Source organism: Osmerus mordax, chromosome 22 (assembly GCF_038355195.1).
Source record: "Osmerus mordax isolate fOsmMor3 chromosome 22, fOsmMor3.pri, whole genome shotgun sequence".
Taxonomy (NCBI): Eukaryota; Metazoa; Chordata; class Actinopteri; order Osmeriformes; family Osmeridae; genus Osmerus; species Osmerus mordax.
Window position 1 is genome coordinate 3956716 of NC_090071.1, and position 25288 is coordinate 3982003.

The following is a 25288-nucleotide window of genomic DNA, read 5'->3' on the forward strand; positions in this document are numbered from 1 at the left end:
GAAAAGTCATTAATACATGAGTGCCAATAAATATCATGTAAACTTTTAATGTTATTCCCTACAGTTTTCAACAATATTTTTTCCAAATTACAAGACTCGATGTGTGGTTGATTTTCTTGTACAGGCCTTCCCTCGAGACCACCTCCAGTACCTACCCACAGTTAGTCCATCAGACCATGAAGCCACTGAGCTTTAAAGAGACCTAAAATGGCCGCCCAGTCACACCTTCCATGAAGCCACTGAGCTTTAAAGAGACCTAAAATGGCCGCCCAGTCACACCTTCCATGAAGTCACTGAGCTTTAAAGAGACCTAAAATGGCCGCCCAGTCACACCTTCCATGAAGCCACTGAGCTTTAAAGAGACCTAAAATGGCAGCCCAGTCACACCTTCCATGCAGATTGTCCCTCCATATGGTTTGACTTTGCACCCACTTTTCCACTTGAGGACTTAATGCAGACACAGAAGCACACCTGCCTAGCATTAGGCCTCTGGTCATCCACCTCTCCTCTCTAAGATAACACTGTTTCCATCAGCTGATAGGAGAGGCACCAGGAGGCAACGTTCAGCAGCTGGAAACAAAATGGAGTAAGTTTACAAAATTACAAAATGGAGGAACTTTTCATCTGCTGCCTTGATAAAAATGTTAAAAGACACAGCAGAGACTGTAGATTTACGGTTCTGTTTGAGCACACTGATCTTTACATAAGTACACACACAGTTGCACACAGTATGTAATATCAAGTACCCAGTATAAAATAGTACAAGCCAGTTTACATAGAAGTCAGTATTGAATTTTACAGCAATTGTAAATTATTCCTTTTAACGACCAATGGTGTGATTGAGAGAGAGGTTGACTCAGAGAGAAGGACAGAGACAGCAATAGAGAGATATAGGGAGAGAGAGAGAGATAGATGAAGGGAGACAGCTAGATAGAGAGAGAGCCAAAGAGAGAGGGAGCTAGACAGAGAGAGAGCTAGAGAGAGAGAGATTTAGAGAGACAGCTAGGGAGAGAGAACTAGAGAGGGAGCTAGAGAGAGAGAGCTAAAGAGAGAGAGATTTAGAGAGAGAGCTAGAGAGAGAGAGCTAGAGAGAGAGAGAGAGAGAGAGAGTGAGAGAGAGAGAGAGAGAGAGAGAGAGAGAGAGAGAGAGAGAGAGAGAGAGAGAGAGAGAGAGAGAGAGAGAGAGAGAGAGAGAGAGAGAGAGAGAGAGGAATAAAGAGTGAAAGAGGAACGAGGAGAGAAAGAGGGAGCAGCAGAGAGGCCAGGAGTGGGGGCTCTGGTGGGGCAGAGTTTGTTTGGAGGCTGGGGAGATTGGTCATGGTTTCTGTGGAGGTTGTTGTTTGCGTGGGGTGCCGGAGCAGGCTCAAGGTGGTGGGGGTGCAGGGAAGGGGGAAGGGGGGGGTGAAGGGGTGCAGGCTTCCTGTCTGGGAGCACAGGGTAAAGGGGCGTCTTCTTAACTGCTGTCTCACAACAAGTGCAGTTGTGGTTGTGGTCTGGGGCAAGGGCTGGGAGGGCCAGAGAGGGCCAGGGAGAGCCAGAGAGGGTCAGGGAGAGCCAAGGCAGGGTTCAGAGAAGTCATCTGTCCTGGCCTGGAAAGATTTCACGCTTCTGGCTGTCCAGATGATTTGTGCGGACCAAGGCTGATGCATAGCTACCTGCTGGGAGAGTCTCTCAATGGGTTAACCTAACACAGATGTATATCCCCATGCCATGCCTGAACACACAAACATGCAGAGCCCGCTAGTACTCACACACACACACATGCAGAGCACCCTTTACCCTCACACACACACACTTAAATACACACATAGTAATTCAACAGCAGACACAGATGGACACCCCTTACACACACACACACACACACACATGCACACACAGAGAAAGACACACGTGAATAGAACCCCACACATGTATGCAAGCATGTAGACGGGAGGACCCAAGTGCACTCACAGATGTACATTTTCCACAGACAGGCAGACAGATATATGCGCATACCACACAGATACAATTGAACATGGATTACCACAAAAGCCTTAGAGCACAATAATTGTAATAAACAAGCACACACATACTTACACACACACATACTTACACACACACACACTTAAAGACACCTACTCTCGCACACTCACACCCACTCACAGACACACACACAAACTTGGGAATCACAGGCAATGGATTAAAAATTCACCCATTGCTGAATTTCTTAATGATACTTTTTAACATGGCAATAACTAAACAATGTTTTGACTTTTCCAGAATTAGACTCAACTGAATTAACTAAAATAGCCAAATTAATTATAATTAGGTGCTTTATTGTAATTAAACATTTTGATTTGTTTTTCCATAAAATAATCCATACAAAAAGATCAATTTTCTATCAATCGGCTTTACTCTCATCAAGAAAATCTATATTTTGTCATTACATTTTAATCACAATTTAATTGAATTTCAAACTCAGCTGTTTTGGTTTGGTGCTCTCTGCAGCTAAGACCTCACAGAAGCTGCATTGAGGACTCTCTGTCCTTATCTCGGTATAGAACCGCCACAGAATCATGTCACAGTTGAGAGGAGAACCAGGAGCAGATGCATGAGTAATGAACTCTGACACCAGGCAGCGTGGCCAACACGACGCATAAAATATGCCAGTTAAAATCTACGCCCATACACTCAGCTTATGTTATTGGATGGGCAGATCTCTGTCATCTCTTGTTAAGTGGGTAAACTTCCTTCTCAGGAGTGGCAGGGACGTGTTCACATCTGGAGGGGGTTGGGGGGGTGGGAGGGTGGAGGGGGGGGTGGGTACACACCTCATGGTCTGTGACAGAGGCTTCTTCTGAACATCTGGTTCCTCCAGACCCCACTAGGAGCAGGAACCAGCCTCCAGTTGTCTAACCCCCTTCCCACCACCCCCCCAAGCCACCCAGCCCACCACACACACACATGCACAAATGTACAGACACCCACATACAAATACAACCACAGCCACACACACACAAACACACAGAGATACAGACACACTCACACACAAATACATACACACAGACCCACACGCTCACACACACACGCACACACTCATTCGCCTTTTTCATTTCCTCTTGTGAATTTGATTCAGTGTATCTATTCACCAGAGTCCTGTGTTCTGTGCGGCAGGTTCATGGAGCAGAGTTGTTGTGTTGTTGAGGTTGTGCTTCACTTTTCCGATCTTCGTGGTTCCTCCAGGACTCACGCCCAGCCTGACTGAGTTTAGGGTCAGCTGGGTGGGTCTGCTTCCACACAATACTTACTGTTCCATCTCTTAGATTTACTTCAGACGGAAAATACCACGCACACACCCGCAGGTCGAAACACACATACAAACACAGATAGAAACACACACACATAGATAGATAACACACACAGAAACACATGCAAATAGAAACACACACACAAACACACACACAGAGAGAAACACACACACAAACACACAAACGGAAGGAAGACTTCTTTTATCTATTATTTTATTTTGAGAACTGAGAACTGTATTCACTGTATCTAATTAAACATTTTTGTATTTTATCAATTTGGAATGTTACCTTGCGCAACAGTTAAATTATAATTTGCACATTACATTGCTAAGTCCCAATTAGAGCAGAGCAAAACATTTCTGCCGACCCTCTGAAGGTTTTCCTGACCCCTCCAGCATTCATTACCCTGTTAACCCCTATTTACGTGTGCTTTCAGACTCTCTATAAAACAGCAGAAAATAAATTGCTCACGGTGAGGAAGCTTCCTCAGTTTTCCACTGGGACCTCCAGCCTTTAAGATACCACATCACCAGAGGACTGCACCCGAGCACTGTTGTTACAGTAATTACACTATGCTGTGAGCTGTAATGAGGGCCGAATCGACCCGTGGCTAAGTGTGTATCATTACTAATAGAAAAACAATCAGTTGGCTTTTCCCACATTCCAGTTTTGGGGTTTGCATAAGAACACTATTATATGGCCTATTGATTAAAAGGGGGAATAGGGACTTAAATCAATCACGTGTGTGTGTGTTTGTGTGTGTGTGCGTACGTGTGTGCATGTTTTCATGTGGGTGTATGGGTATGTGTGCATGCGTATGCATGTATCCATAACATCCATCTAAAATATTTGCCACTGAACGCTTTTCTATTTCCATAAAAGTAGAAAGTAGCAATGCATCAACGATACGACAGTAAATAAATAACATACTACTTCTCTGCTAAAATATCGTTTCTCCTGTTGCCTTTTGACACCAGACACTGCTTCAGCACATAGATCAGGAACCGGAGCTCAGTCTGGAGTTTCACATCCTTGTTGTTCTAGAGAGCGACTCTCCACAAGACCGATTAGTTTGGTTCCCCTGAGCAGCGATCAGTTGCAGGTCTGCCTCTGCTGAACGGGCATGCTTTACAAAACAGGATGACAGGTAATTACAAAAAAACTCCTGTAAGCTCCACACACTGTCACTCTACATAATACTTCACTCCGAAACAATGAGTTACAGGAGAGCCGATCTAGACTGGAGAGGTGGAGAGGGCGTTTGTTTTGGTCTCTTTGCTGACCGACTGAGTGAACCCGTGACTTCGTAATTGAAATGACCAGGAGGACATACAATTACAGACCAGTCTGTCAGCCAGGGTCAATCGCTGTCAACAACCTGATAGGCTGCAGATGCATAGGAGGGTTTTGCTCAATGGTCAGAGCACTTGAGTGTAGATTAAGAGATTGCAGGTTCAAATCTCCCCGTGTGCTGTTTCTAACGTTGGACAAAAGCATCTGCTAAATTACTATTTTATTGTTATTATACATCCCGCTATGTTCCAGCCCAATTTCTTAAGATCAAAACCGATCAAATACACCAAATACTTCCAAGTAATTGATTCACGTTATTAACCCTGTCTTGCTGTGAAGTGATCCTTGGTGCCAGAGTTCCACCTCAGCTTAACACTAGCTGTTAGCCGTTAGCCGTTAGCTTCCCACAGTCGTCGGTCTGTCACAGTTCCACCAGCTTATCCAGAGCCGGGCACCCTCTCCCCCGAGTCTTAAGACATTTGGCTGAGTCTCCCTGTACTTGATTTATCTGGCCTTCACATGCCAGTGATCGACTGCAGCTGATAGGAGCTGTCAAATGCAACTCTCATCACCTCAGACTCCCTACCCAGAGAGGGCTGTTTAGATGCAGGGGACCTGCAGCCGACCTCCCTGATTTAGCTTCGACTTGCTCCTCTGAAAAATACTGCGTGTGAAGAGATAGTTTCTGTTGTTTTTTAATGGTTTTGGTTGTACTTTGGATCTACCCGATCTAACCGTCTGGATGTGTCTGTAACCTTGAACCCCGTGCTACTGGAGGAGCACTGGTTTGGTAACACTTTACATTTTATACGGATATTAAGCAGGTGAGCACTGAGAGGTAAAGAATAATTGTAAGAAAAGTTTATTTTTTATGTATAATGGAATATGAGTTATGATAATAACGTATTCATTTGGCAGATGTTTATAAATGACTTTGAACCAGTGGCCTCTTGATCTACATTCATATACTCTACCACTGAGCTATACCCATCCCAGTACAAATATATATAATTCAAGCCAGTAATACGTCACCTGACTTGACTGGGTACGTGCTGCTGCAACCGAACTACGCAGCGGCCTGGGGTGGAGGGATCTGCACCATGACAGGAGCCGACCACACATGCTTGTTGTGTAAGATCTTTCCCTCACTCGTCCTCTCCCTTCTCTTCATGGACTCCAGTTCAATTGTGCAATGAACAAATACAAAACAAATTGTTTTTCGTAATCCTCCACGGAAATATTTTTATTTCCCTTGGTTTCTGGAATGACTCTGCTGAACAGCTTGTGTGACTGCAGTAAGGTCACTCTGGCTTACATTCAGAAGTGTTATCCATGATGTTGCAGAGAAGACTAAAACCACCAAAACAAAATGTATCCCATAATAAATGCAAGAAGAATAAAATGTGAGTGGAAACACTGTCCTTAGAGAAACATTCTTTCCCATAGTCAACAGTGTCATCTTGAACACATTTGTCACAGAAACCTTAATTTCCAACAAACACACAGCAACAGCAAATTAAGCACAGTCTTGATCTATTTTTTTTTCTTTCAAACTTGAATCAACAAAATAAATAATAAAGAAAAAAGAAAAAAAGAAGAAGAAGAAATTAACCAACACAAAAAAAACATTTTTTTGTGTTGGGCTGCCACTTACCGCAAAGCTCCAGAAGCGATCCCGAATGCCGATCTGTGATCTAACCTCCTTCCCAGGGAAACCTCTCCCAGCTGGGGCAGCGTGACCTGGTGCTCGGCCCTCCCAGCCTCGCTGTGGCCAGCCCCCTCCACCGGCATCTGGGGATGGCCCTCGGCCCGGTGCTGGGAGAGGAGGAGAGGAACCCCCTCCCGTTAGCCAGCAAAGCTTCAGAAGGCCACACAGAACAAAGACCAGTCCTTTGTCCCTCTCCGTCCCATTCAGTGGTCTCAGGGCCGCGCCCAGAAATCTGTACCCCAACACTGTAACCCCAAATCTGTCTGTGCCCCAATGCTGTCTGTAACCCGGATACAGGAAACACTTTATGCCCAACATGGTTAAAAAAAATACTAATGAATCACTGTGCCATCTAATTGTGGACATAAACCTCTTTTTGAATAGATCTCATCAGTCAGTATTGTGTGTGTGTGTGCTTGAACTGGCTGTATTTGTTATTTAAATATCATGCTGAGCACTGGTGTGGTCATGCTGGGTGTGGTGCAGCATTCACCACAGAGGAAGTCCTTCAAACATCCCCTGCAGCACCGCCAGTCCTCTGAGCTGCCGGGAACCAAACTCTCCCGGTGGCTGTGTTTGTTCATGCTCTTATTAAGCACGCACAGCTTTTCTGCTCTGGTGTTCATTTGGCTGCAGGTGTCCAAGAAGAGATGGGGCGAGAGAGAATGAGAGAGAGAGAGAGATAGAGAGAGAGAGAGAGAGAGAGAGAGAGAGAGAGAGAGAGAGAGAGAAAAAGAAAAAGAAAGAGAGAGAGAAAAAGAAAAAGAAAGAGAAAGAGAGAGAGAGAGACAGACCAGCACCCAGGACATCCAGTGTGGATGAGTCTTAAACACAGATTGATGGAGCAATATCACAGCAGCCTGAGGTCTAGGTTTGTCAAGGCCGGCAGCGAATAAGGCAGCCAGGCTGTGTGTCTCAGCCATCCCTCCACTATTCACTCAGGAGAGAGGAGAGGAAGGAGGAGTAGGTTGATGAGGATCCAGGGGAAGATGGGGGGGCGAGGGAGGGGGGGGGGGTGACTGCCCCTGTTTCACTCAGCCATCTTGATATCCGACGTCTGAAAGTTCACTTTGGAGGAGTGTTGATGTGAGACGGGGGCGGGGGGGGGGGGGGGGGGTCGTCCACGCATTGACACGAAAGTGATCAAGAACCAGCTGTTAGAGTCAGGTTGCCATGTCCACAAACATCTGTGACTCATCTCAGCCCGTTTGAAGGAAATATAAGATTTTACCCCTCTGTTTTTCTTCTGTTTTTCCTTACGTCCTCAGACGTTTATTTCGCTCACAGCTCCCCTGCCCATCTGTTCTTTGTAACACGTCGAAACTACATAGAAACTGCAGACGGGTAACAGATAGGGGAATATCCCAACAACTGTGTACTAATGTGCAAAATAATGGCCCCTTTGTTGCATGATCTCCAGGAAACACCAGCTGTATATCTAAATAGATCTGATCATTAAACAAGTATTAAATCATAAATAAAAGACATAGGGTATGCAGGATTAAGAACCGGATCTGCACGTTGCTTGGGATGAAAACGTCTGTTAAAATAATAAATTCATTGTGTCAAATATCTTTGTGCATTTATTGGGCGCGCCGTGTTATGAAAACTTATATTAGTTAATATTCCAAGCACTGAAACCCACATTGTTATAATGGGTAGCGTTGTGTTTGTCAGTGCACAGTACCAACTACTGTGAGGGAAGATTTCCATTCTGTTTTTGGAAAAGTCTTGACAAAGAAGCCCATCGTCCAGTTTCACACATTTTGTCTGTGACCGCGTTGCGCAGGAGACCATCCAGCTGCAGTGTGCTTCCCTCAACGAGTTTATTCAAAACTGAGATGGCACTCTTTTCACGGTCCACGCTTGAGTTCCCCCTTGCTTGAGCGTTCACAAGCCTGGCTGACCAGGTGTCCCTGCCTGGCACACCTGTCTCGTTGGGGCAGAGAGGCATGGTCGCCCCTCACCCCGCTCCCACATTCCTACAGAAATAACACGCTACGTATTTACCATCAGAACCTTTTGAATAACATTATGCTTTCTAAACCAGATCCCTACAGCGACTCTGAAGGCGTGCCGAACTGAACGCGGACACACACACATACTCGCGCACACACACTCACACGCATACAGATACACACACAGAGGGGCTTTCAGATGGCATTCCACAGACCACACATTGAGAAGGGTGTGTGTTAAAACAGTTATTCACGGTCTACATGGTCCTCAATTCCAGAGATGTCTCCCAGTTGTAACTTGAACTTTTGGCCAGTGTATCTGGGATGAGTGCTCTTTGCACACTTGAATCAGTTAGTGTGTTCAACCTGCTGTTCCACTGCATTTGAGTTTTGTATGGGTGCCCCCCCCTAAAGGTTCTGTCTAGAAAAATAACTTTAATAAAAATATCAACAGAGTCCTCTTCTAATTTAGTGTGTCCACAGTGCCTTGAATTTTATGAAATTAACTTTAATTCCCTGTCGTCAATCTGTTGTCTTATTTTGTGATACACTTTCTGATGCACTTGTCTGTTTAAACGTCACAGCGTGAATTGAATTGAACGCAATTTAATTTGATTCAAGAAGCACATCGTTTAATCATGCCGTTCAGCATTTTTTCACGTCAAAATACTGATTGTTCCTGGCCAGCTTACTTAAATTCGCAAATGAGTAACAGATCATACAAAAAACAACATAAACAACACAAAAAGAAAAAAAGAATCCGACCAATCAGAGGTCCACCTCTCCCTGAAGCTTCTTTCTACCACTTGACTTATCTACCGAAGCAAGGTGAAAAAGAGACTGCAGGCTCCTGACCCTTCTCCCAGTTCAGAGCCAGATTTGAGGTACTGTTTCCATGGGTGAGAGCTAAACCAGAGACCACCCCTTCAGTCCAGTACTCCATCTAGCTCTGGTACATATTAATGTTATTTTCGGGTCATTTAACTTCCCTAGGCGCGAGGCTACGGATGACACATGGCAGTAAATCACAGGCCAGCAGAATGGATTGGTGCCGAGACAGATTATTATGAGGGTTTTAGCCCAGCTATGGAGGGAGAGGCTGCTTCCTCTGACCTGCAGACACACAACACACACACACACACACACAGAAACACACACACGCTACACAAAGACACATATACAAATGCGTACACATGCAAACAAATAGACAGAAACACACAAACACAAGTACAAACACACACAAACACACACATACACACGTAAACACACAAACACACACATACACACGTAAACACACAAACACACACGAATACTACGCCACAAGCTATGTTGGGAAACACCCTCTTCCTGCATGTAGATGCAAACACAGATTCCAACTGTCTATGGCTGGTCCAGGATGTTACTCACCTACTGGCCTCTGCCTCAGTCTCTCCTCGGGCATGCCTCTGTGCCTCTGTGTCAGTGTTCATGGCTTCATATGTTCTTATTCATCTATTCAAATGCTTTTAATACATTTGAATAGATGAATTCCCAGATGTGCAGGGAGGTGAGCCAGAGGTGAGGCAAATGTTTTTAATACATTCGAACAATGACGAATTATGTATCTCATGTATTTTATGCATGTATTTTTGGTAAGTTTTTTGTATAAAGAGAACTGTACATAACAAACCACTTGTTTCATTCATGACTTCAGTCTTCCTCCCAGGCTGCCACTCTTGACCCAGGGACACCCAGCTTCCAGACCCCAGGGCTGTTTCTCCAACATGGAGAGAACACAGATCAGAGGCAGGTTCTCTGAACGAGCCCTCCAGAACTCTCTCACACGCCCCGGCCGCAAAGGGACGATTCTGAGATGACATCACTGCTCAGCGAAGGGGATCCCGTGACAGGCGTATGTAAATTGAATATGACTAATCGCTCTCTGGCTCACCTCCCTGCACCTCTGGGCTGAGGCGATGAGCGAAGGAGAAGGAGAGAGAGGGAGGAGGGAGGAAAGGGTGGATTTACCCAGCAGCTCATGGCTTTTGAAGTGAGAGGCATGGTTAGAAAGGTAGTCATTCGCCCACGCCTCCGGTCTCCATGAAGAGCCTCACTATCTCACACACGGCGAAGCCTTGCTGTTCTGGGAGGGTAAAGTGATTCCACATGTGAAGAGGTTGAAGAGAGAGGTGCATGTGACCACCCATAGTATACGATGATCCCAGGTGTCTTCTCTTTGTTCTCTCTGTGTGTGTGTGTGTGTGTGTGTGTGTGTGTGTGTGTGTGTGTGTGTGTGTGTGTGTGTGTGTGTGTGTGTGTGTGTGTGTGTGTGTGTGTGTGCGTGCGTGTGTGCGTGTGTGTGTGCGTGTGTGTGCTGTGCCTTCATTAAACAGCCTCGACTAGGATGAGCCTGGAAAATGTGCACCACAGATGTCATTGTGAAAGCACCCAGAGTGTTCTGACAGCATGTGACGCATGTGATCTTATTTTCGATCAGGATTATTGTATTATTGTTACCTCCGTCTAAGCGACAGATGCCTCCATTTTAGAGTATCAGAGAAAGACGCAATGATTGGTATGTTAGAAATGCCATCCCTGTCTTTTCTTTGGTAGAGGACACTGAACAGGAACTAAATTCGGGTTAGTGCATATTATTGTGTGGTGTAACTACTGAATAAGTTTGTGGTTTTGTTAACAAACTTTATAGGTTGTGCTGTCTCATAAAAATATAATCTGGAAGTCTACAATTATTGTATTATATATGAGGAATATTTTGTTACAGTGTATGCCATTTTATTTATACTCATTAATCATTTAAAACAAAGATCAAATTAAACGTTTTTAAATGTATAATTTTCATTATCTGTGTTATTATTTTTCTTCTTTTTATTCTTCAACATTTATGATTTGTCAATCATCACCCAACCAATTGGCAATTACTGTAAAATTGTACACAGTATAGAGTATTTTGTTCTGTACCGATGCAATAATGTGGAGCACTCGTTGAAATGTGATGGATTTTAAAGAATAGATACACTTTTGTGAAAACTATCTGAGGAACCAGATCAAGCAAAAAAATTCTCTTTAGATTTTAATGTAGTCTCGCCTTTAAAAAAGAAGGCAAAATGCATTTCACATAGCTGTGGCCAGACACGCTGTAATTTCAAGTTGCTTGCTTATTAATTAAATCTGAAACAGTACATAGTCTACTGTCTCGAAAGTACATAGTCTTCCAAGTAGGAAATGATATCCTTTGCCTTGAATTCCTTTCGTTTTAAAATAAATCGCATCCAGCTATAGTTTACAGAGAGAACACTTGTACACAGTCCCTCCAAGCTAAGTCATGTTCTGAGACCTACTTGACAACACTGGTGACACAGGCAGTGACTCAACAAATCAAGGTAACTTGATCGCATGATAAATGATCACTTATTTTATTTACTCAACATAAATATATTTCTGTACACATTGATCAATTATTTCACGACAAAAAAATTTTTTGCAAGAAATTTGACAAAAGACAGAAAGATGACGTGAATCAGAATACCTCTATAAAAACTATAACTGTCCTTCAGAACACACAGCAACTCCCCCTCTCTTTCTCTTCCCTTCCCTCTCTCTCTCTACCTGTCTCTCCCTCTCTCTCTCCCTCTCTCTCCGACAGTGGGACTTGCTTTTCTCTGACCCTGATCCCACCATGAACACAACTGCACTTCCCTGGCTGCGCTGACATGTCTGTGTGTCTGGTGGCACAGTCTAGGGTCTGACTAGCAGAGCACACAAGAGGCGGCTGCATATATCCGCCATGTAATCTGTGCTTATCTGTGTGATGCTGCGGCTGTTCGGCCAGACCCCCAGACCTCCCTGGAACCCCCGGACCCCCCTGGACCCCCCTGGACCCCCCTGGACCCCTGGACCCTCCCAGACCCTCAGCTGTGCAGTGGGAGGTTCCTGCTCAATGCCACCTCTGTTATGTTGCCCCTTTCGAATAGAGCAGTGCAGTTGACAGGCCATAAAATGATATGAGTCATCTTCCCCTGTTCTTACATGGAGATCATGGCACATGCATGCTCCCGTGAGCCTGGTCGCTCACACCCGCACTCGCCCAACCAAACGCACTCACACACAGATGCACACACACACAGATGCACACACACACACAGATGAACACACACACTGATGCACACACACACAGATGCACACACACACACTGATGCACACACACACTGATGCACACACACACAGATGCACACACACACAGATGCACACACACACTGATGCACAAACACACACAGACGCACACACACACAGATGCACACACACACTGATGCACACACACACACCGATGCACACACACACACCGATGCACACACACACTGTGCCACTATGTGGTTTTATGTTGTTGCAGGCACACATGAACAGACATGAATTTACATGCACGCACAAACTATTTTCTCTTTACCTACCTATCTCTCTCTCCCTCTCTCCCTCTGCCTCTCTCTCCCTGTTTTTATCTTTCACTCCCTATATCTCTCTCTCTCTCGCTCTCTCTTTCTGACAGAAACCCTTTCCCTGAGGGAATGCAGCTAAGTAGCAAAGCCCCTCAGAGAGTTAGGTAGCCTGCAATCCATCCTGATCTGCTCTGGAATAAGTGAAGGTCAACCCCCCCCTCCCCCCCTCCAACACCACCAGCACACACAAACACACTTACACACGTACATTTCCAAACCTTGCACCCCAAAGCTTGATATGTAAAACAAACAAAAAACAGTGCAAAAAAAGTACATTTATGAATTTGAGGGAATTTCAGGCAGGTTTGAATTTGATATTGGATCATTGCTGGGCCAAAGCGATTTGTTCAAATGTCAAATACGAATATTGTAAACAGGACACGTAGAGACGTTTACTTTGAAATTAATCAGGAACTGTCTGAGGAGGGTATAGTGCTACTGTGGGTTGGGAGAGAGAGGGTGTTCAGAATGCTTCCTGTGTTTCTCCAAGCACCCCAGTCCCTCTCCCCATAGAAAGAGAATCAGCCATATTTCAGACAGCAGCTGGGAAGGGATTAGCCTAAAGTTCTGTACTTAGCAGTGGGATGGTCACACAGTAGTGATCTAAGCGCCTCTTTTAAACTGTCTCTGTGTGTGTCTTGTGTGTGTGTGTGTGTGTGTGTGTGTTTGTGTGTTTGTGTCAGTGTGTGTGTGGCTGTCTGTGTGCACCATTGTATCAGCCATATCTCTGCCTGGCAATTTGTACATGTTCTAAGCAACACACTTTCATCATGGTCTGGCATAGAGAATGTCTTTATCTGACTGTGAATTACAAAAAAATGGTGATAAATGTGTGTTGTTTTTCGCTCTTGTCACCGCCTGGTTGTGGAGGATGAGAAGAGCTCAAGTCAACTGGGAATATGGGAGAAAACAAGACCATGGCGTCCTTAGCTTCCATTCACCTTGTATTCTAACGGGATTAAACCTCCGTTAGCTCCGGTATTTGCATACTTTTGTTCTATTTGGGGTCACTTGACGTTTTAGCCTCTCTTTGATCAACCTAGCGTGATCGTGCTGGTCAGTGAGAACACACAAAGCAACGGGGCGCCATGCGAAACTGTGAAAATTATACTGGTGACGCTGCACCCCCTGACTCCCTCTTTGCCACTGAAGCTATGCTTTTCGCTAAATATAAATGCTTTAATCTGCTCTTTATGGTAGGCCTAAATGACGGATAACACGTTTCATTGTATTTTCACATTCAGTGTGAGAGCTCTTCTACCTGCAGAAACATCTCGTGCATCCCCAGCTTCGAAAACCGAACGATTTCCAGGGTGTCTTCTTTTATTGCTCTCATTTGCATATAAATTAAAGTCATATTGTAGCTGTAAGGCAGACTATGCTAAGTGTGCACAGAAGCCCACGATTCCTTTGTTTTAGATAAACCCCTCTGTATCCGCTAAATGACTGAGGTGGGAAACGGCCTCTTGTTCTTCGGTAATTGTCGGAATTAGTTACAAATATTTTATGATTCTGTATGATGAGACGTCATTGAACATATAGGGTCCATACAAAGTCCACACATCTTTAGATTTGACAAGTTTCAAACATTTTTTGGGACGCTGTTTGTAGGCTTCCAGACTGAATGAATGCTAAATTTCTACTAAAAACTGTTGTTGATACATGTCTAAATAATCTAAAAACTTTATTTTTGTATCTTGGGTGAAATACATTTGGATTTTACATTCCTAAAAGTAAACTATTTAATTATTTCTCGAACAATCATTTTTATCTTAGAAAAAGCATATTAACCAGGATTTACAATGGCCATTCACCGCAGATGTCTCCTCTCACATAGAAATAAAATAATTCACAAAAGTGCAAAAACATATTTTATCATAATTTAACAATCTAGGAAATTGTTTACTTTCTTGAAACATTTGCGATGGTTTTATATAGGCTATTTAATCCCATCCTATAGGAGTGTAACACGTCGATGAAGAGTGAATAGTGTATCTTTCACAACTAACCCGCCAATTTGATATCACTGGGCTATAGCCTATGTTTAATATAGCCTATACCCTACTGTATGTCGTGCAGATTGCTACTGTTGCTGATATGTGTATAACTACCCACGCTGTTCAAATACATTATTTATAGATACTGTGTTTATTAAATCTCGTGGAGGTAATTGAACATTGCAACCAAGAGCAATTCGAACAACATAGAAAATAATTAAAAGCAATTATGAGGTGGCCACGGGCGCTTAAATTGTTGTTTTGTCCTCTCGAGAGAAGTGGGCAATTGTTGATTAAATCCAAACTAATCATTAGATACAGAACAGACAGAGTAGATTATGACCACTGACAGAAAAACGTAGGCTACATGGCGTTCATTTCAATTGCAATAACCTAAGCGTGTGAATTCAGGATCTCCCCATAGCCTGTTAGTGAGAAATGCATGGCTCTTGTCAATAAGCCTTTAGCTTAATTATGTGTGAGAGGAGAGAATAATGATCATGTTGACAAAAATGCCTGTACTCTGTTCATTATTTGAAGGTCAGGGGTTAGCATGCAGCTCCGCATTACATATACCTATGTATTCGTATTTAGCCTATCATTAATAAATCTAATAATGATTAAACGCAGGTAGATTGCAGCGCATTTTACATATATAAAGATTAAAAGAAAATCTTTCTCTCGGGACAGGAGTTCCTGCTGTTGCAGGAACTAATTTAAAAATAATTTTAAAAATAATTGTATTTAAAAGTTTAAAATGATAGTGAATAATGTGGCATGTTTGGAATGATATTGCTTCCACGGAATAGTCTAGTTGAGCAACTCTAGGTCTAAGATTTGAAAATAGCAGGTGTGCTCAAAGTCTTGCTCTCAAAAAGTCAAAAAGCCATAATTATTTCACAAAAATGTACAGGTGTTTTGTGTACACGGCTGCATCAATACCTGCCTTTCTGGTGGGGCGTAGTATAACCTACTTTAAATTACTTTTTGAAAATGTTACAAAACCAGGCCTTATGTCATTGGTATGTTAAATTGGCTCAATAAAAATCATACAACATAATGAAAAATATAATTTTGATTACGATTTTTTTTTTTTGGTGCGTTGCTTAGAACCATCCATCGAACTCACACTTTGATAGGTCCTACCTCTGTTTACAATTGTTGAGACGTTGGTCGCGCGAGGGTCAGACCAAGACCCCGAACGACCGTCTTTCTGCACCGTGAAGAAGGATGGAGAAACTTCACATACACCATCGAAATATAATATTTTTTAAGGAGATGTCAACGATGTGGTAAAATATTTCATATATGCTTTGTCATTCAGTAGCCTAGTAAATTTCATACAATAGCCAGTAGACAGTTGATAGCCCTTACTTTTGCATGTGACGAATGAGTAGGCTACCTGAACACTTTACTTTCCAACCTGACTGTTGTGGTTATTAGTTTGGTGAACCAAGCATTTAAATTAAACATTCATTTTTGAATATCTTTCCATTTTGAATATATTTTAGACGTAATGAATAAGGCAATGGAGAAGTTCAGCTCTCTGTCAATTTGTAAATACATTCAACTTAAAAAGCCCATTTCCCCCAGAGGTGTGTTTAAGGACATTTCAGTATTAATGGCGCATTTTCTATTTGAATTTTCTTCAGCCGTGTTGTATCCAGAATTAAGAGTTAATTTAATAATTCAGGCTATATGCTATTACAATTTAAAACTTAAAATTGCTATTTTAAGTTTTGTTAAGTATTGAAGTTTGGTGCAAACGTAAATGCTTTAAAGCGCAATCAACTGTTTCTACTATGTTGGCTACGCCTAGCTCCAGCTTTGTGAGAAAGACTTTGAATTTCCAACTTTAATCTCTATGGTGTGATTTAACTTTGTTTTCACAGCATGGAAAGCAAAAATATAAAGACAGATGTGCGAGTACTAATCGCTAATCTTTTACTTATTTTGAACATAAACTCTATTCAGTTTGGAAACATGATGACATATAACCTATATGATCTGTCAGTGCCAGAATTATCTTTCAGTTAACTTTGAATCTTTACTCTATATTCAGATTGCTATAAATAGGTGTGGTTTGTTTTGACTGTTCTGGCTGACCTGTGATTGGGCAGTGGTAGGCCAATACGCGCTTTGATTCCGACAGACACAAAGGCTCGTGCTGTGGGCATTTACCCCGACGAGCGGGCATTGAGGGCAGCGCGTGTCAAGTCACAGAGTTCACGGGGAGGCTTATTAAGCATAGCTAAAGGTCACGTAGGCCGAACTCGCTAAATTACTAAAGTTTTGGTAAACCACGGTAGTAAAGCATAGGGTAAAAGGACTGTTCATCTAGCTCAATGCAACCTTTTGACGCGGTTGAGTTTGATCTAGCCTACTGGTTGGTTCCCTTAGACATCATTTTTTTCCGGTAGGCCTACTAATCTGCTCCAACATCTCCTCGTTCTTTCGGCGTTCCTCCATACCAACTACATGTAACCAAATCTTGTAAATGCTGAAAATAGTTTAATACGCTTAATGATATGTATTACGGTATGCTGTTTGTCTGACCAGGCCTACTCATTATAAGTTCTCCAAAGGATATACATGCAGCAAATATATTGAAAATCCTTAACCCTTAAAAATAGGCTGTGTGTGTGTTTGTGTATGAGAGAGAGGGATATAGAGAGAAAGAAAGAGAGAGAGAGAGAGGCGCCACAGCCGAATTTTCCCTTGTGGGATCATATAATTTGACTTGACTTTGATCATGTAGAGGCTTTATGTATATCGCATAGGTACAGAGTTGTGCATCTTGAACTAACACATTGACAAATATTGACCGATGTGACTCTAGGAAAACTTGATATAGCCTATTCAACATGTACGTTTACCTCTAAATTGTTTAATATACTTGCAGTCAACCCCATAATAGTGTCTGTCGATTTTATTATCCTTGTATATTTCAAGAGGACGTTGAAAGTGCTATTTAAAGCACAACATAGACTTATCACACAGATGACGATGTTCAGAAAGCGGACACGGGTTATGTCGACTTGAAGAAGGTTACAAGCCGGCCTTTCACCATGAGATATTGGCCTAGCACTGCTTTGCAAACGTGATTTGTAAATTATTAAATAACTGTAATTAAAAGAAGAACCAAAATAATTAAAAGATGAATACTAAGAGATAAACTTATAGGCAATAGTCTTGTGGTTACTATTTTGTTGTTATTATATGTAGATAGGCTATCATTCTCATTGTTGTACTGCAAGTATAATAATAATATCCGTAGCCCAATTGTTATACAAAGGTAAAAGTAAATATATGGCCTACTAAATCTAAGAATTAAAGGCCTACCTATGAAAGCTTTTTTTTACGATAGCACACTATGTGCTTTCTATGCCTTTTAATAACTACAATATAGCCTACTACAAAGACGGCAGAGAATCTAAAGCACATTCTACATCTTTTTTTATTTCAGACTACATTCTCTGAACATAATAAAATCTTTGGCTTGAAGCGTCGATTCAGTAACGCAGTCTGTAGAATAGTTTTTAGGGACAGGATAGACAGAAATCACAAAATTCTAGTGAGTCAGACACTTACTAAAACAATGAGCAAACAACATTATAAAGAAAAGATATAAATCTCCAGCAAGAAGGGACTGATAGAGATATACCCCTTACCTGAAATTAAATATATACAACGTCATATTGTTTGGCTATATATAAACTTTAATAATGCTCGTATTTTTATAGAATTATGTCCATATACTGTACCATAAACAGAAATCTGTTTTAAATAGCATCTGTCGCTGTCCAGTCGTATTTACCTCTTAATTCTTTAGTTCTTAAGAAAGAGTTCAATTCCTCAATAGGCTACGCGGTCTTTCTGTGGCCCGGGGAAATAGGAGTCTACTCGCTTTCTTCTTTATCTTCCTGTATGGTGGTAGTGGAATGGTTGTACAGTCCTTGAGCCATGAGTTGGAGAGCCAGGCCATTTTTGTACCCATTGGCCTTTTTAATTTTAGCCCTCTTATTCTGAAACCAGATTTTGATTTGGGATTCATTGAGGTTCAGTTCTTGGGCTAGTGACTGTCTCCGTTGTTCCGTTATGTACCGATTAGCCTGGAACTCGGTTTTGAGTCTCTGCAGCTGTTCAGCTGTGAACGCGGTTCTGGGTCGCTTGTCCTCTTTTTCGTTTTTCTTCTTTTTCAATTTCCGTGTCCTTGGGCCTGATGTAGAAACAACAATGAAACGAACACATAAATATCAGTAAGTCCTGTGGTGGGCAAAATGGGTTTTTAAACCAACATTGTCATTCCAGGCTATAGACAACGTGTAGTTTTGCCATTTGTTTGACCTGTAAAATACTCAAGTTTCGTTCATTGCCTAACTTTGTTTGTTTTGCATTCAGTTAAGTAGGATACAATCTTAATTACACCAACAGGACAAATAGGCCAATTTGATTTCATGTAGCCTATTATTGCCTACGTTTAGGCTGAGTAGGACTGTGGCAGTATTTAAATCAAACTATTTACTAACGTGAATAAGCATGAACTCGTGTGCTTTCAAATATGAGTTCAGCAATGTTTTTATAACGCCTACGTAAAAAAATATAGCATTTTAAGTGGGCCTAACTTAACCTATAGCCGTATAAATATTGCATTTACATTTTGCACACGTTTACGTCATCATGCAAGGTGCATGCGTCACTTATAGCTCAAGCAGGCCTCAGTCCTATTTTGACAGTTTAACTGTGCATTTTTACATTTTTATGAAATGTAGCAATGTATGGGAAGAAAGAACATAGGCTATACGTCATGGTGAAAGAAAGACAGATATTTACATCTTATTTGGGATTGTAATATGAAAAACAATGGACATATTATCAGGATTCAAGCGTCACTAGTCTATCACGGTCCGGTGAATGTTCTAGTACAAAGGGTTGTGGCTTTGTTTGATTCCAACTCACGAAACACATCTGACTCCATTTCTACGTAGGCTAAACTGTCTTCAAAGTGGCCTGGTTTGAGCGGGGCACAACCCATAGCCATAGCATTCAGAGAAACCGGCACAATCAGGACATAATGCACAGTTCCTCGATTATCATGGCACCGGAGTTATTCTTAGTCAATTCTTTAAAAACATGACATCGCACTAAACAATAACATCTCGAAGCTAAGAAGTGTTGTTTGGTTCATTGTCGATCAAAAGTCTACGTTTGAAAACATTGAGTAGGCTAGTCTGTGTGTGCGTGTTATAGACGTGTTATTATCATTCTGTGATCTTCTTTATGCTGCCCTTTAAAAAACTAAAGTTATAAAGACTCCACGCATAAACAGACAATAAGACCTACATTCATGTTTAACGTAACAAAAGGTCAACTGGTGTCAATACATTTGCAGTAGCTATTGCTCCTTTCAAAAATAGATTCAGTCGATGCATTGACGAATTATATCACATGTTTTGTTAAAATCCTTATTCTGATAGCTCAATCACACAACCAATCGTCCTTGTCAATCAATAAATATTTCCTTAGACGATATACTGTCAAGTTCAAGGGGATCGAGGAAAAGTAGCACACTGTCAACCGAACCCGTCTCTATCATATATTCGTCCAGGCTGTTAACTGTAACCAGATTTGTCTGTAATTTATTTTTGTTGAATACTAACACATGAATTAATGCATATATGAAACTGATTTGTTAAGACCCTATACGCTTAGTAGCCTTGAGGTTCACATGCCTAGGCCTTAGGCATGTGACGGGATACGATTATTCTTTAAACAGAAATACAGTATGCAGGCCTACTATTATGTAGCTTGATGTTATTGGGTGATTTTGGTTTGTTAAATCTACTGTTGAATTTAAAGGATGAGATTATATGCAACCTTGGTCTGTTTAAAATCTATAAAATTGTCCACGTCCAAGTTTACTTTGTCACTAGGCAAAACGTTTAGGATATGTAATTTTGATACATGACGACCATAACGTCTGTTTACAGGTATAGACTGGCTACCCTTAAATGTGTCCAAACATAAGCTATAGTAGGCCTATCGCTAACATGATAACATTAGATCTGTCATGATAATAAGTGTGTGTGTGTGTGTGTGTGTGTGTGTGTGTGTGTGTGCGAGCGAGCGAGTGTGTGCCCGCGTCAATGCAAACAGACAATGGCTTTTAAACTACAAAATGTGTTATTTTTTGTTCTTGTTTGATTTGTTCTTATTTCGGCTTATGTAATACTGTAGATTTGTATACATTAATTTGTTTATGTGTCTATGAGACACAGAGACAGAGAGAAAGAGAGAGAGAGAGAGAGAGAGAGAGAGAGAGAGAGAGAGAGAAAGAAAAGGAGAGAGAAAGAAAAGGAGAGAGAAAGAGAGAGAAAGAGAGAGAAAGAGAGAGAAAGAGAGAGAAAGAGAGAGAAAGAGAGAGAAAGAGAGAAATTGTATAGGTGGTTTCTACATCGGCAAACAGCCTAAATATATAACCAAGATAACTAAGTATCACTCGAATAGTGATAAACAGAAAAACAGAACATTCAGAGACTGTAGCGCCTTACCAGATGAAGGCCGGTCCGAGTATCTCGTGCAGTAAACCCACGCAGGCCATAACATGGGCTGGGATTCTTTAGCTGGTGGAGATCCTCCATTACTGGCACTCACAACCATAATTGACGTGGTGTTGTCTCCAAACCTCGTTGTAGTCCCATTGCCTTCGCCTTGTTTGGATGGGCTCTGCTTAGAAGACGGGGAGGAGGACGAGGACGACGATGAAATGCTGTCACTGCTGCAGTTGGAATCCTGGGAAAGGCTGCTGGCGTGGGATGGCCTTATTATCAACGGGTTGACGTTTTCTCTGCCCGATGTCTGTGCCCGCTCCCGCTCTCGCTCTCGCTCCCGACCCCCCTGCTCCTTCTTGCAGCCGAAGTCTGGCCGTAGAATATTGTCAATAAAAAAGTTTGTTGTCCTGTGGACTTGCTGAGCTGCCTGGTGGGGCAGAATCGCAGGGGACGGTAGATTCGGGGAGAGGGACACGCTTTCTCCCTCTGTCGAATCACGGCTGTTTTGATCCTTTTGCTCTTCCATAGCTGGAATAATTTTCGGCTGGAGCGCAAACTCTCCACGCCAAACTCCACTTGTTGCTCAATACCGTATCCAAATTGAACAAATTAAAGAGCAGTCCTGTTTGATATTGTAGGATGTGTATACCTTTGCTTGAATCTAAACCATCTACAGCGTTAACATGTTGGTTCTTACAGCAGTCCAAGTGCAATCATAGTCTTGCCATAGCCTACACCGCAACCCAGCCTATCCGCATTACGCGCAGCAACGATATGCCTGCCGTCTCCTTATGTACGTCAACGCGATCTTTCTAAACTCTCCTAAAACCGTTATCCCCCTCACATACTTTTGTTACACCAACCGGAAGCACGTGAGTGCATACACACGTGCAATAGACCAATCAGTTGTGGAGATCCTCGCTGTCACTACTGACGACGTCCAATCACATTTAATGTTTCTCAGAAGAGAAGTAATAGATGGATTCAGGACTCCAAACAAGGGATCTTAATAGTGCACTGTACCCTCTTGCTACGGTAGAATGTTTCTCTCCAATAGATTATGAAACAACAACTAGAGATATCTATAAGTAGGGTCACGTGGGCACTGAAAAAAGTATATCGATTTTATTTTCAATTTAATTTAGTTTGGCAGACCTTCATTTTATATTTCCTTACTCTAGATTATCTCCATGATCACCTATCGAGTGAAGTCCCAACATTTCAGAAATAAAGCAAGGAAAAATTGAAAGACCCATTTTCCCCCCCAAATGCATCATTTATCATGTCAATAAGAACATTATTACCATGAACAGTTATAACATCTTCAAACACATATAGATTCACTGATTACCTCCAAACACTTTATGAACCCTGCCTATGTCGCTACGGTAACTGTGAGGTTGACTATGGGAAATTAGGAACATGAGCGGTGACAAACAATTAGATTTTTGACTTTGTCAAAAACATAAAACATTTTTTGATTAATTTTATTTTACCCTCCCATCAAGTTGAGAATCAGTGAATAGATTCGTTAATACCCTACTATTTCCGGCTATTCTGTAGGCCTCTGTGAAAATTACAGTTGTCTCTCTAAATGCAAAACAATTCCATTTTACATTACAGAAACAGTAATGATGAATAATGCTCACAAACAGGTTGGCTATAGACAATATTTGCATTGCATTAGGCCTATCTGTTAGAAATTTTAAATGCACAAAGAGATTAATGTAAACCGACTTTAAGAGATTAAACGAAAACGCTGCTGCGCAGAGAAGATTTTATACATTTTCAAATGTTGCTACATGCACCTTTTGCCATTTCGATCCTGGTTGAAGACTTAAATGACCACGCTCCGATCAGGCGACTGCCCTCTCCAGTTTTGTCTCATTAAATGAAAGCAGACAAGCCTAACCTTAATTGGTCTAGTAATAAAGAAAGTTCTCTTGAAATCATAGAATGGATTCATACTCAACATGCTTGCATTGAAATCTTTATCCCAATGCTAGTGTGGGTACTTAATTAAATTCTAATTAGGACACTATCAATATGCTATTTAGCCAAGTGGCCATTGTGAAACGCAGTCCTTTTCAGACGTTAAATGAGGACCCATGCTCTTATCTTGCCTGCAAGAGACGCCTTGAGAGGGACTGCAAAAGATAATTTATAGGTTTTAATTACCCCTCATTCCGCCTGATCAGCTTGGCGTTCATCACAAGAGGTTGAATAAAACCCGGTCAAAAGCGTTGTCACTATGCCTTGGCAGAACGCTTAATCAAAGTAAGCAGAGCCGTAGTGCACTCTGCGGGGATGGCCACGTAATTTCCAAGGTGCTGATAAAGCCAGTTGAATAATGCGTAAGTCTTCGGAGACACCATTTACAGAAATGACTTTATTGACGGCTTAACGTTGGTAATTCATTTTACCTTTCATGTACTGGGCCTGGATTTGTTACAGTAATAGGATGATAAATGTACTGACGGATTGCAGCTCGTTTTATTGAACACACACTCCCACACACACACACAGATAGGCTACACACACAATTTCTGTCTCTCTTTCTTTCTTTCTTTCATATACACACATGCACACACAAACACATACACACTTCACAAAACTGATGAATGCACTTTTACTTTTAGATTTTTTACTTTATTAAAATCGACTCGCGAACATTCGGGTTTCCTCTGGTGAGCAGAAAATATTACCAAAAATTGGACTGTTCTACATCGGCGTGTTCAAGGTAGTCCTAAGTCTAAATTCTAGTCTGTTTTTTGGATGAGAATATATGGGTCAAACTGTCCATTTGGACACATTCGTGGAGGCTATATGGAGTTCAGTTATTGCAGATGTAGCAGATCAGTATCGGCTATTTTAGTTTTGCGTGAACATGAAGAATTATGGGCCCACCCCTGCAGTTTTGCTCGAACTATACAGTAGTACTAATACAGTAGGCCTATAGTTCCTCAATTTGATATAATATTTGAGACGAGTTTAAATCTGAACTGCTATATAGCCTGTAGGTATGCAGAATAATGAATTCAATAGGCCTATCCTTGAATAGGCCTAGAATCAGAAAATCTGGTTGATTCTGTGAGATTGTGAATATGGATAAAGTAGTGCTTTTTTCAGATTAGCCTACTCGATGCACATGAATTGAATATAAAGTTTTTTCTGGGCTTTTTAAACATGTAGCCTAACCTAACCCTTTCTTTTGAACGAAAGTACTATAGATTTTCGACAGAAAGATCAGATTATGGTAGTTCACAAGATATTAAAGGTAAGTGAAATGTTTAGGCAAGGTCACTGACAGTGAGACATCTAGGCCTATAGCACAGGTAAACTAAATAGATAATAGGCTAAATAAACGAAGATTTTTTTTCTAAAAATATATATTTAGTTGTCACAGAAGACGTATTGACTAATAGGCTGTCTGTAGGTCTTACAATGCCTAGTAATATCCTGTATGCTATGTCTGTCTTTTAATTTATGCCACTTGTAGGCCTAGTCTTAGTAAGGGTTTGTTTACACGGTCTTGAAATAGAACTAGAGTACATCAAGACATGGGGAGAAGTCTAGGTTACGACAACACAATTTAATCAGTCGATCAGTAGACCAGTGGTAGCCTATTTCAAACAATGAAAATACATTTACACCCTACATGTCAAAACAAAACGTCACCGTTCCTTGAAGACAGGCCTGTTGGTGCAGGTTAACGTAGTATTCTGGAGTGTTCTGGATACCCCTTGACCTCGGCAGCACTGCGTGTAGAAATGATGAGTTTTCATGTGCGATACAAGGGATATGCGACACTATGCTGTCCCCCAGCGGTAACACGATTACATTGTGTTTCACCGCCTCAAAGCAGTCACAAATTTTAGAATGCTGTTCGCAATTCGTAACAAAATAAAGGGCTCGGGTGACATCTGGTGGTAACGATTGCAGATGCGCCTTTTCTTTTCTCCATTTACGCGTTTGCAAACATTTTTGGTGTCCCTTTGCAATGC

At 41.8% G+C, this 25288-nt stretch overlaps 1 protein-coding gene across 1 annotated transcript; it reads right to left on the minus strand.

Moving 5' to 3' along the window:
- Window positions 1-17637: 17637 nt before the first annotated feature.
- On the minus strand, window positions 17638-22028 carry LOC136966181 (homeobox protein engrailed-1-B-like). Its single transcript, XM_067260615.1, has 2 exons — window positions 21285-22028; window positions 17638-18952 (listed from the first exon to the last, which is right to left on the minus strand). The coding sequence occupies exons 1-2, from the start codon at window positions 21808-21810 to the stop codon at window positions 18633-18635; spliced, it is 846 nt and encodes a 281-aa protein (XP_067116716.1). The 5' UTR covers window positions 21811-22028; the 3' UTR covers window positions 17638-18632.
- Between the last annotated feature and the right edge of the window lie 3260 nt (window positions 22029-25288).

What these genes read in the sequence shown, in the direction of transcription:
- LOC136966181 (XM_067260615.1), bottom strand. Translation starts at nt 21,810, where the DNA reads ATGGAAGAGCAAAAGGATCAAAACAGCCGTGATTCGACAGAGGGAGAA. An exon ending in CTCGGACCGGCCTTCATCTG is followed by an intron (nt 18,953 to 21,284) that starts GTAAGGCGCTAC and finishes TTTCTACATCAG; the next exon opens with GCCCAAGGACACGGAAATTG.